The sequence below is a fragment of the Zonotrichia leucophrys genome, chromosome 1, assembly GCF_028769735.1.
Source record: "Zonotrichia leucophrys gambelii isolate GWCS_2022_RI chromosome 1, RI_Zleu_2.0, whole genome shotgun sequence".
Lineage (NCBI taxonomy): Eukaryota > Metazoa > Chordata > Aves > Passeriformes > Passerellidae > Zonotrichia > Zonotrichia leucophrys.
In genome coordinates this window covers 67,968,360-67,981,136 of record NC_088169.1, presented here as the reverse complement: position 1 = coordinate 67,981,136, position 12,777 = coordinate 67,968,360, and the positions used below count along the sequence as shown (strand labels likewise).

At 39.3% G+C, this 12,777-nt stretch overlaps 1 protein-coding gene across 1 annotated transcript in view; it reads right to left on the bottom strand.

Annotated features, from left to right (window-relative positions):
* The window catches only part of STARD13 (StAR related lipid transfer domain containing 13), a 282,314-nt gene that overhangs the window by 162,932 nt on the left and 106,605 nt on the right, over positions 1 to 12,777 (bottom strand). The window contains exon 5 of the mRNA XM_064716212.1: positions 720 to 753. Coding sequence (XP_064572282.1) covers positions 720 to 753 — 34 coding nt within the window. The remainder of the gene's footprint in view (positions 1 to 719; positions 754 to 12,777) is intronic.

Here is a 12,777-nt window from a genome sequence, read left to right as displayed (position 1 = left end):
AACCAGGATCTGTGTGTGTGTACATATCTGTCCATCCAAACCTTTCCTTAGCTCCTGGCATGATAATGTATGTGCAGCTCAGGGTATCTGAGCATTTAGCTCTGTTTACTGCTCTGGTCTTGGTGCCTTGCTGGCCCCAAATAATTCCTCATAATGGTCAAACTCACTAATGCTGTTAATATTGAAAAATGCTTCAACCAGATAGTGGGCTCCTGCTAAGGGAGAAATCAGGCATTGTGACTCGGCCAATTGGGACGTGTGGATCCCAGGGGGCTGTTGGATTTTTTTGAAAAATATGCCTCTGCAATGAGCCTCTTCATCAGATTCAGCTGCTGAGTGAATGCTGAGACAGAAAAAGCTCTGAGGTGTTCCTCATCTCAGCTCACCTCTCTGTCTCTCACACACACACAGACACATGCACGCACCAGTGCCATGGCAAGACCTTCAGTCCCACTCTGACACCAGTAACAAATGCTTGGGTTTATCCCCACTATTTCAGAACTTACCTTGCAAGGTGTAAGTCAAAAGGTGATGAATTATCAGCTTGCCTTAGAACCACCTTAATCCTACACCAATAGGTTCATGAACAGCAGCATGGAAGCGATTGTCACGAATGCACTGAACACCCATTTCATAGCAGAGACTCCCTGGGTCCTCCATAGTTGCACACATGGTTACACAAGACACCAAGAAACTTTCAAGATGTAATGCAGCCTTACCTGCTTTTTCCTTGCACAGCTTCTGAAACAGCATCTGTAAGAAAGTGATTTTTCTTTAATAATGGTAATTGTTTTCATTCAAATAAGTTCCACATTTCAAGATGACAATCAATGTAATTATTAATGATCACTACCTTACACAAAGCATAAAATCCAGAGCTTATCAATAAAAATTATGCACAATAGATATTTTGTTTGCTAATGAAAACCTGGCACCCATTTTCAGGTCAGGTTCACCTGTCCTGCAGTGAGTCTAGGAGCACGCTCTACAAGCAGATAAGGTGCAACACACTGGGACATGCCTGAAAGGATCTTGCAATGCTGGTGGGGCTCAGGGAGCAGACAGGCTGCTGAAAAGTTTTGTAGGCAGCTCTACTGACGGGCAAGAAACAGGACACTGTGGCTTGGGAAGGTAGATGTATGTTTCCTGCTCATCAGTGACCAAGAGAGGGTTGCTGTGCCTGAGGCTCATGGGCAAACTGACCTGCCATGTTGTTTTCTTCATATTTTTCACTTTGCTGCTTTGAGTTTACCACGCTAAATGAAAGAGGTGCCATTAACACCACACTTGGATGCACCTCTTGGTCCATTACTCTTCTCTTTAATAGCTTTCAGTGCCCAAATGAGGAGGTTGTTGACAGTGATTAAATGCATTTCCTTTCATAGATCACCAACTCTCAGCAATGCAGGCTGTAAATGAAACTAGCATAATGGGTGAAACTGCACCTAAATTTTTTTAAAATTAAACAGAAGGGTGAACTGATTCCTCCAGGTACCAGTGTGAAGTGCCCAATATGCAGGCAGCTGAAAAGAGAGACATTCCTGTGCCTTGCAGTGACACACCCTCTGCCTGTTATCTGCTTGTCCACACATGGACAACCATCTGCACCTTTCCATCAGTTGCATCAAGTGCTCCATTATCTCTTCAGTCAATATTGCTTCTGCAGCTTTGATAAGAATCTGTCTATAAAAACAGGCTTTTTATTTATCTTTTATCTAATGAAGAATTTTACTGAGATATTGGAAAATTCCTCCTCTGAGCATGAAACCGAATTGATTAGGCATCTCTCTTAATAACAAGGAAGCACAGCTAGGGTACATTTTATTTTTGCCTTCTGCAAGGCAATTTCATTCTAAAAGAGCCTCCTGCTCCATTGCAAGGTCTGCCTGAGCAGCAGCTGAAGCTGACCTATCTTCAGCCAGCTGGGATCAAATGGAGTGGTCAATTCTGATGGGAAGATAACAAGTGGCTGAGTTTCATTAGTGGCAAAGTATGTCATTTCCATAGAGAAGTAGGAAATTCAGGCATGGGCTGTGTCAATTGGCAAGGGACAGGCAGGTCCCACATGAGTGTGCCAGGTTTTTGGGATGCCTTTCTGAGTGAGGCATATCATATTGTCTCTCCAGTCTTCAGTGAGCTGCAGTGTTGTTTATCACCCTGCCTGGGGACAGGCACCTGATTTTTAGAATCATAATTCTGGCATAAGCCTGGTTGATGCCTAAATTGCTATACTGAATCTTTGGATAAGCACTTCTTGAAGAATACATAAATGATATGTGAATTGAAAATAAATATGTCAGTCCTTCATGGATAACTGGTTTGTGTGTTCTAGTGCTGCCAGAAGGACACCAGCTATTAAAATCATACCCAGACTATGTTAACTTCCAAGATCTTTTTAGGATGCCATACAAAAAAGGATGCAAATTATTGCTGGAACAATCTCAAGTGGCAACAGAAAGCTGCCAACTAAAAGTGATTTATGGAAATGATAAGGCACTATATAACCGATTGTGTAACAAAATACATTTATTGGAGGACTAGCAACCCATCTGAACAGCATGGCACCAGCTAATCAAATATATAGAAACCACAGACCAAGAGAGTACAACTCTAGCCAAAAGACTGCTGCAGCACCTGCTGCTATGAATAATAAAGAAATCATTTGCGTACAACTCCAGCTGTAACAATTTTGCAAGTGGAAGTGTCAAACAGCAGCCAAAGATAAACACGCTCTGCTGATATAGCCACGTCTTATTTGCTGAAGCATGTAAACCAGCTCACAGAAAGCAGAAATGTTTAGATGCTGGGTCCATTCCTCCTCCTCAGCAGTCCCATGTTTCAGCAGGGCCATCCCACGTTCACCTCTGTGAGCAAAGATCTCCAAAAGCTTTTCTGGACAGTGTCACCCTGTGCTCCATGACCAGAGCAGGATGAGCCAGTGTCATGAATGAGGCAACTGTACTCTCAGTGTAGGTTCAGCTACCTAAAGAAAGGCTGTGGATCTATTGGTGGGAGGGAAGTGGACATGTTGCATTTATAAAGAACCTGACATGGCCTCAAGTTTCACTGGGGAAGTTTGGATTGGATTTTAAGGAAAACTTCTTCACAGAAATCACTGCCAAACATTGAGACAGGCTGTTTGTTCAGGGAAGGGTGGAGTCACCATCCCTGGAGGTATTTAAAAGGTGTGTAGATGCAGATGTGGCACTGAGTGACATGGTTAAATGGTGGACTTGACAGTGTTAGGTTAATGGCTGGACTTGGTGATCTCTGAGGTCATCTACAACCTACAAGATTCAAGAAAATCTGTGATTTTCTTGAAAGGCATTCTGTGTGGAAACAAATTACTCAGATGAACTCCTTGGGTGAAGTGGAAGTAAAGACAGAAGCAAAGCACCAGCATTATAAAGTCAACAAGGAAAATAAACATACACATTGGAAAACTGTTTCTCTGATATATACATAATCTTTCATGGCTATAAGTGATCAGGGCATGGAACTTATCAAACTAGATTAAATGACTTAATATCATCCCAGAAACATTATTGTCACATAAAAGCTTTTTATTTCCTGACACAGATTATGAAATGGTTGACTTGAACAACTTCAAAACCATTTTAATTTGCAACAGCACAGGGATTCTGCAATGCCAGCCAATCCTGTAATATCATACACCATTTCAAAGAAAAAAAGACCATTTTGCATCCACATCTTTTGCTTCCCTCTTCCCCATCAACCTCTATTAGTTATTAGCATTAGTTATTAGCTCCTTTATGCTCCCATCTCAAACATGCCCATATCTTCCACTGATATTTCTGAGTACCTGTCAAACTGTCATCATTCACTCTCAGGAAATCACACCCTCCAAAAAAAATAAAAAAGGTAATTAGTGTATCTGTTCAGCATGCAAATATCTCTCCTAGACATTTAATAAAAAAGCCAGAGAATTTATTCAACATAGATATGGTATCAGAAATATCACTGCTATCAAATAAACCCTGGCATTTGGACAGGAGTACTTTACATCTGCTGTTAATAAAAAAGGCTTTGAGTTCTGTAAGCTTGTGTTTTGTGGTGAGCAAGCAGCAGCAGCACTCTGAAACATGACACTCCTTGCAGAGGAAAAAGGATAAATCTGTATGACTTCCTACTGGTTCACTGATACTGAAGGAAAGCACTCTAAACTGAAAAAGGCCCTCCAAATAAGGATTAAAAAAATCATGCTGGTTCTTTATTCTGGCAATTTAATGACCTGCCAGGCCTTAATTAGAGTGACATACAGGCAGTTTTAAAGGAGGAAAACAGCAATCCACATGCAAAGCTCAATCATCTGTGTAGCAGGTTTATTAGATCCTTTCAGAAAGATGTTTACAGAAGGAAAGAAAATCCTAGTTACTACTTCAAAATAAAATTCTACAGCCCAAAAATGGAAGTAATATTATGACACAGCAATGTTAGCCTTAACTTGAAGTTACCTGGCCCCTGCAATGAGAACTTCAGTCTGGATGACACTAGCAATTTCCCTAGAGCACGTTAGTCAGCTGAGAATACTGGCAATACTGAAGCTATTCCACAGAAAATACTGTTGAGACTGCTGTGTCAGAAATTAGATTTCTCTCAGAGACTTGGCACCCATCTTTGGTACAGGGTTGAAACTGCTGCTGGATTTTAGTGCTTAAGATGTATCTTCAAAGGCTGACAACAGAGCTCATAATTTTCCTTTAAAATACAACCGCTGCAGAGGTGTTTATTAGAGACCATATTTGATATACAGCCTGAGTTCTATTAGAGAATTTTCCCCTGTGGCATGGAAGACAGGTCTTGGTTTGATGTGATTATGCCTCATACCTGTTGCATCACAACACATTGTGCTGTGATGCAACATTCAGCAGGTTAGAAAGCAGGGGGAAGGTGAAATTCTTGATTTCTTCCATTGAACCTGAGATAGTGTGCTGCAAACTATTCATGATGGGGTCAAAGAAAGAAGTTTAAACAGCTCCCCATTCTGCAGTCATGCATGTCTTCTTGCTTGCTCACAAGAAGAGTGACCAGCAGGTCAAGGGAGGTGATTTTGCCGCTCTACTCCACTCTCATGAGACCCCACTGGGTGTGCTGCATCCAGCTCTGGGGACCCCAGCACAGAAAAGACGTGGTCCTATTGGAATGGACCCAGAGGAGGGCCACAAAGATCAGAATGATCACAATGATCAGAAGGCTGAAACAATTCTCCTATGAAGACAAAGAGTTGGAGAAGAGAAGGCTCTGGGGAAACCTCACTGCAGCCTTTCAGCACCTACAGGGGGAGTTCAAGCATCTGTAAGAATTCAGAGGACACGGATATGTCTTTTGAAAACCCTAAACTTAATTCTCTGAGCTGTATTCTAAAAAGTTAAAACTGTAAATATTGCCTAAAGATATAAAAACATATTTAATAATTGTGCACAGCTGTTAAAGAACACAATGAAAATTTGAAAATTATTTTCCCTTGTTTAGTATTTTAGTTGGCAAAATTACCCTCACTCACAGTTTTTAACATGCATTTTACTTTAGTCTAAATATTTATTTAATTTTGCATCAAGATCAGTGCTAGTTCAAAAAACTGTCATAGAAAGAAAGAGTCATTAAATTGCTTTTATCTCTTTGCTACAAATGTGTATATATTTTGCCTATGTACTATTGACAGAAGTTTCGAAAATAATGTGACATTTCTTATGGTTGCTGTTTTGAAAGCTTCGATCAAATAGAAAACTACCTGGAAACTATTTTAAAGTGAAAGCTTTTGAACAGCATTTAAAAATGTTTACAATATGTGGAGCAGGGCAATAATAAAGTATATAAAAATGAAAACCATTTCAAAAATGTTCCAAGTGAGATTAGAAGAAAATGAGCTACAAGACTAACAGTAAAGCAACATGCATTTCAGTAAATGTAATTTATCATACTTATCTGAAAGAATTTACTATATTAACGGACTACGGAGATTTCACCTCTAGCAGATGCTAATATGATTTCCAAATGTCAAACAGTTACAGCCTGGGGGGTTACAACCAAATTTTAATTGAGGAGGATTCAGTTCCAACACGTGAGGTGTAGCCATTTGAGACGAGTGCTAGGGTGTGCCTCCATGGTGTTTTTTACTGTATTAAACCATTGCAATTGCTCATTTTGCCATCAGATTGGATGACACCATCCATCCCTGTGGCTCAGCTGGCCGTGCCTATTTGTCTTGCACTAGCACTAGCACTCATCTTGACAAATGGGAATCAAAAGAAGCAGAACATTATCACCAAAAATAATTTTATCACCAAAAAGTTTCTGCTGTTTAATTTGTTGCTTTCATCACAAGAGCACCATTATAGCTCCATTTCCTCTGTCTCACATGTTGCTCTAATGCAAGCACTTTGTTTAATACTTGGTAATCTTGAGTTTTTTCCGGTCATCCACTCTATATTACATTTGCTTCTCCTATGATTTACCCTATGGAATAAAATGACTGTGTTTGCTATTCCATAGTCTTGAAGACTGAACTATCTGATCTCTTAAGTTTTGCCCCAGTACAACTAGTGAAAGTCTGAACATGAAAATTTTCCTTTTATTTAACGGTTAGCAAAAAGCCTCTGTGTTGACAAGAGCCTCTTTGTTGCTCACTATGCTGCACCACATACACAGGTATGCTCAGATACCACTATTTACATCAGAGTAAAAAAAAATGTTGCATATGTTGCAAATGTTGCAGCAGTTTGCAACTGATCCACAAATCCCACAGAAGGATAAGAGCAATAATATGGGAATCAGTAGAAGTGGTATTTTGGAGCTTGAAACTATTGAGGACTTTTCCCACCTCTTTTTCCATTTAAAAATTAAATTGACATGACTTTTCAACAGAGAATGTGAATGATCAAATAAAAAAGCAAATTGTTAAAGGGTTTCATTTTGATAGTTTTGAAAGAAAAAATACTTTTTGGGTTGAAAATGTGTTTACTTTAATATTTAACCCATTGTATTACATTACATAAGAAATTAGCAAAGCCTGGTGTTGAATCATATAAGAAAATTTTACAAATTGGCAAAGCATTTCACCAAACAGAAAGACTGTTTCAACCAGTATTTCTACTTGAAACCATTAAAAAAGGGCACCAAGGTATCATAAGTTCAGGTATCTTCTTCACCTTCAAGGATTTTATTGTACCTTGTACTATTTATTTTAGAGGTCACTGTAATTAATGTAGAAAATAGCTCTGAACAGGCATGATTATTATTTTTTTAGTATTATTTTGAAGATGTAGCTATTTAAAACTCCAGAATGTTACTTTGCTATAATATGTCCATGATAATTTTCTTAAATTTTTAGGGATTCTATACTGTGCTCCTGGAAGTTCATGTTCTAACCAAAGCCAGCTGTGAGAACAGCTTCTCTGTTGTCATTACTTTGCCCTTTGTGGCCAGCTGGATATACCTGAGAGACAAAACACAGATGTTTCACTGCAGAAACAGATGCCCCTGGGCCCTTCAAGGTGACCAGGGCAGCCAAACAGGTCTGGTTCCACCTGGTGTAAAGTGGTGATACACCCCCATTCTCTTCCACTTACACAAGCTCTCAATAGCACTTCCCACTTCTGTGCTTTTAGACATGCTTTAATAGTGCCCAATATTTTAAAATCTAATTACAATCTAACCTGACAGTTGGGTATTATGTTCTTGCAAAGCAGGTACAGGCAGCCTCAAGAATTTAGCCAAGGAAACAGCTTGTGGAATATGTAGGCTCTTTTGGTTTGCATGGTGTCCTAAATATTCAATTCATCATGCCCAATTCCCAACACCCACCCTTAAGGATCACTTCCTTACAGGATACAGTTCTGCCATGTCTCAGCTAATTTCATCCTGATAAAATCAAAAAATGTTCTCTTCATTGTGCTTTTACCTCTACCAAGTCCCAGAAGCACTTAGTCATCCTGAGCTCTCGACTCTGCAGCAGGACTAACATCAACATGCTCAGAACTGTGCAAATAACAATTAGTGCTCAGCTCTCTGCTAAGATAACCAGCCATGCTTCTGTATAAACAAAGACATGAATAAAAACTGGAGATAATGCAGTTGTCACAACATATGCGTGGGGGTCAGGTGGAAATGTGATGGGGCAGAGGTGGGAGGAAGAAAGACAAATAAGAAGAGCAATGACTGCCAAATGGAGATGAACAAAAGTGAGAGGCCAGAGTAGCCCCTGCTTTTTACAATCCTGGAACAATACAATGAGTCACACATTGCTATCATTTTTACCCTCTTGAGTAGGAAGAAGTGCTATATCTATTTTAAAGATAGAATGAAGTGGGAAAGGTACAAGAGGTCACCCAGCAACAAAGAGAGGCATGAAAGCTGGGGACTGCTGTGCTGCTCTGGGAAATGAGTGACTGCTAAAGCAAACAGCAGTTAGCAGTAATCCATGGCAGAACACGAAAACCAAGCCCTGTGAGCTCTGGCTACAGCTGGGGTGTTATTTTAGCTTGGCCCAGAGCAGTACTTAGCTGGGAATGAACTTCAGACTGCCATTAGCAGCAGTTTGCTTGTTTTCACTGCTGAGTGTCCACAGAAATGTTTCATGATGGCTAGGCTCTGAATGGATATTGGGTATTCTCCTTCACAGTAAATAATACTCATCATTGTAATTTAGTCTTAAACAAAACTGCACTTTTCCCAGTATACTGATGTGTTAGCCATCAGTTAAAATCTTGGTCAACATTTTAGCCTTCTTGAGGAAAACCAACACAGGTTTGTTTAGTGGTCATTTTTCAGTAAAAGGTAAAACAGGGATAAGTGAAGAAAAAAATTGTTTTATTCCAAAGAGTTACTGAAAATACAGAAGTTGTGCACAGCAGAAGAGCTGTGAACAGCTTCATGAGAGCACCTGTGGAAAATGTCAGGTAGCATCTCCGCCCCTTCTGTCACCCCAGCAAGGACTGATGCCCTTAGGAGAAGCAGACATTCTGATTGTTTTGAATCTTTTAATTTATAGATTTTAGTCTTTATAGAACATTTCATTACTGGAAACCTGCTGTAAATCCTAGTCAATTTGTAATCATTTTTTTTTGCCTGCCTCTGTGGTTTTGTCTCTGTTTATCACAACTGTTATGCCAGATTTAAAGAAAAACCTTTTCCCAGGCAAATGACATGGTTCTCTTTGGGAGGTTTCATAGTTCTCCCTTTCTAAGAAAGAAGAGAATGGCTTTTACCATTCTTTTGCTTACCTGCTTCAGTGTGCCAGCAGCAGGTAAGAGGATGCCACCTACCTCACCACCTCCACAGCAAACGCACACAAGAAGTGTCAGAAATGACAACTCCACTGCAAATTCTGATGCAGCCCATAGGAAAACCAATGCTTGTGATGTGTATTGACTTCTGTTGTTTATTTTCAAAATGAACACTTCAACCCATAAAAATAAAGGACAATGCATTTGTGTTCTGGTCGCAAAGTTAATATTTTCATAGAAAAGCACAGATTTCCCTTTGCAGTGGGGTTCACTGCCAGCAAATGCCCAGGTTCAATTCAGATAACTGCCATGTAAACACCTACACAATTTCAAAGCCCTGTGTTCCCAGCTGCTTGCCTTACTTTTTGCCTTACCTGCCAAGATTATACACATGGTGAGAAAAGTTGGGTGAACTTATGCTGCATCAGGAGTTGAGAACTCACTATGCACATGTGAACTAAGAACAAGAGGGTTGCAGTGCACCAAAAGACAAACAGACAGGTATAGTTTGAAATTATTTAGACAAAGCATGCTTAATGTTAATACTATGCTTAAATCCATTTTTTAAATACACTAGCTGTGGTGGTGGGCTGCATTTGACTCAACATACTCTGCAGAAACTGGATCTAGAAGTCTTCTCTACAGCATACACATCACGCACCCTAACCACCCCCTCTTCCCCTCCCCAGGTAAGCATATGCACACATATATAGACAGACACAATTTAGATATATGAATATGTGTGTGTGCCTCTGATTCACTCACCCTTCCAATCTTTTCCCTGCAAAAATTGCTGAGGTTGTGAGAGAGCATGAATTTGTGTGCTCACGTACTGAAGGGGCTGCTGGCTTAATCTGTGACCTCCAGCAAGTCAGTGCAGCACTGGCTGAACAAAGAAACAAATGTTCTTCAGCTAGTCATGAACATCTTCACTGCTACAGTGACCCTTGGATTACTGCTTATCCTGAAGCAGTTTGGTCTCTCACTTCTGCAGCTGTATCACTCCTAATACACAAGTCTAACTGCAAGTCAGAGATGTTAGGGTTTCCACAGACACAATCATATTTTATAATTTAAAATTTACTGTCTTATGGACATCACAAAATGTTGGTACAGAAGCACTGACCTTGACTTTTCTGTCATATCATGTTTAAAACAATTGGCAAAAGTCATGATGAGGTACTTAATCACCTGCATGCATCCTTCTCTGACAGCAGGAGAGAGCAGAAATTTGTTAGGGACTAGCTCAAATTTTCCTCCCTGCCTTTCCCCCATCCTCCCCATTTCCCCCCATTTCTGCATAGCCTAAAGCAGATTCAAACCCATTTCAATATATGTAGTACTGGCTAAGCTATTTTGCTATTAAAAAAACAAACAGACAACAAAAATAAAAAGAAACACTTCTTGAAATGGAGTAAAATAAATGCACCACCACAGAGGGGTTATAAAATTGGCATGTATTACTTCTCAGCTGTCATGGACAGCCAAAAAAATTCACAGAATTATCTCTATACTTTGTCCTCCTATATGAAGAACTTGTTTTATGCTTCTCTGCAATGCAGACAAACAGTAATTTCTGTTCCTTTTTTCTTTTCTTTTTTTTTTTGGTAGCTAAGCACCATGACCTTCCTAGAAATATTCAAGGATCCTTTAGTGGAAAACTCCACATCCTCTTCACAGTGTTACTGTTCTCCATAGCTCAGTATGATTCCTAACTGGAATAAACTGAACTTGAAATTATAGAATCATAAAATGTGGTATTAGGCAAGTTTTAGACAATTGAAATAAAAACACAATTTTCATAGCATTGCTTAACATTTATGACATGTTTGTTGAACAATTTTTATACCACTCACATGCACATCATGGACTACAACTAAATGCTGATGGAATAAATGGAGATTTTTCTATCACCTTGCATACCTTTACCTTTTTGTCCTTAATCACTGTGAGACAAATATCATCATTCTTTGTTTTCTGTTTGTGTAATTCACATTAATGACTACTGCTTAAAATTTGTTTTTACAGTTAGATTTAAGGCACTATTCATCTTTCAAAAAGCACTGATTTTACAAAAAACATCATTGCTTCAGCTGATATTAAATCAAAGTAGGTCTGATTTATATCAGACCTACAAGATTTATGTCAGACCTACAAGTCAGGTCCAACAAGAATAAACTTTTAAAGTGAAAATTATTGTGTCAACAAATGAGAAATTTGAAAAACCCCACAGTAAAGGGTGCATTTACTGATTCACATCAATCTTCTGTCCAGTTTTATTTACTCAGTCACAGCAACTAAAAATAATGCCAACTCATGATGCAACATCTGAGATCAGAAAGCAGTTATTGCTTTTCAGTTTAAAAAAATCTACCTCCTAATTGCTACATTCTAATGTTCCGAGAAAAAAAATTAGAATGGGAACATTTGAAAAGGGCTTCTCAGTGGCCCTTTTACCTACTAATTAATGCAAGAAAGGATTTTCAGCTTCCTATGCTCCCTGGCTGGGCTTCTGGACTTTTGTCAGAATGCACATCTGCAACAACCTTGGTGAGAGCAGCTGCTGGAAAACTGGATGCTGAGATGTCTCTACCTATACAGCATGAATTCTGTTTCAGCATAGAAATGTATATTTGATTAGTAATTGGTTTATTAATTATTGAAGGAAGTGAAGGTGGCTCTCCCAAAGTCTCATGGCTGTGAGATGAACCAGTTCCCCATTCCTTAGGACCTCTATGCTATCTCTGCAAAGAACAATAGCTCTCAGTTACTGAGAGGCTGAGTTTGCTCTGTTATGGAACAGATTTCCTACACAATCCTTCCTCCAGAAGTTGGAGCAATAATTTTGTGCTTCACAGGGCAATGACATGAGAATCAAGGAGAGATGCCACATTACAGTCATTCTGCTGCCTGTGGTACAATTCACAGTGTCATGCATCTGAGGGCCTGTTCCTACTGCACTAGGAGTAAGAGAGGACTTTTACATAACTATAAGTAGATCTTTAGCCAGAGAAGCATGTAAATTCATGCAAATGAGTTTTCAAAGTTTACTGACCTCTTGACAGCTTATGGAAAAAAGTTTGAGGGCTAACTCCCAGGATTAGCCATACCTCAGGACTGGGGGCTAGGTCTTGATTTAATCTAGGACCTGCAACACTCATGAGAGCTTGAAGGAGACCAAATACACAGAACCTTACTGTTAACTGCTAGAGTTAATTTTAGAATATCTGGAATTTCAATCTTCTTGTTATGTAACTTCAAATGTTTCATCCCTTGCAGCAATATCTGGGGCTTCATGGCCACTTGCACCTTCACATTCAAGGCCCTCCAGTATCTTAGGCACTCTTTAAAACTCATTTATCACTAGAAATACCTACTAATATTTTACAGCTGATGAAAAAAAGAAAAAAATAAATTGGAACATAATGTTTATACCACAACAAACAGGACAGTATCAAAACAGACTCAACAATGTACTTTATGACAGCATATTTTAGCTTACCAAATATAACAGCCAGTGTCAAGCCTCCTT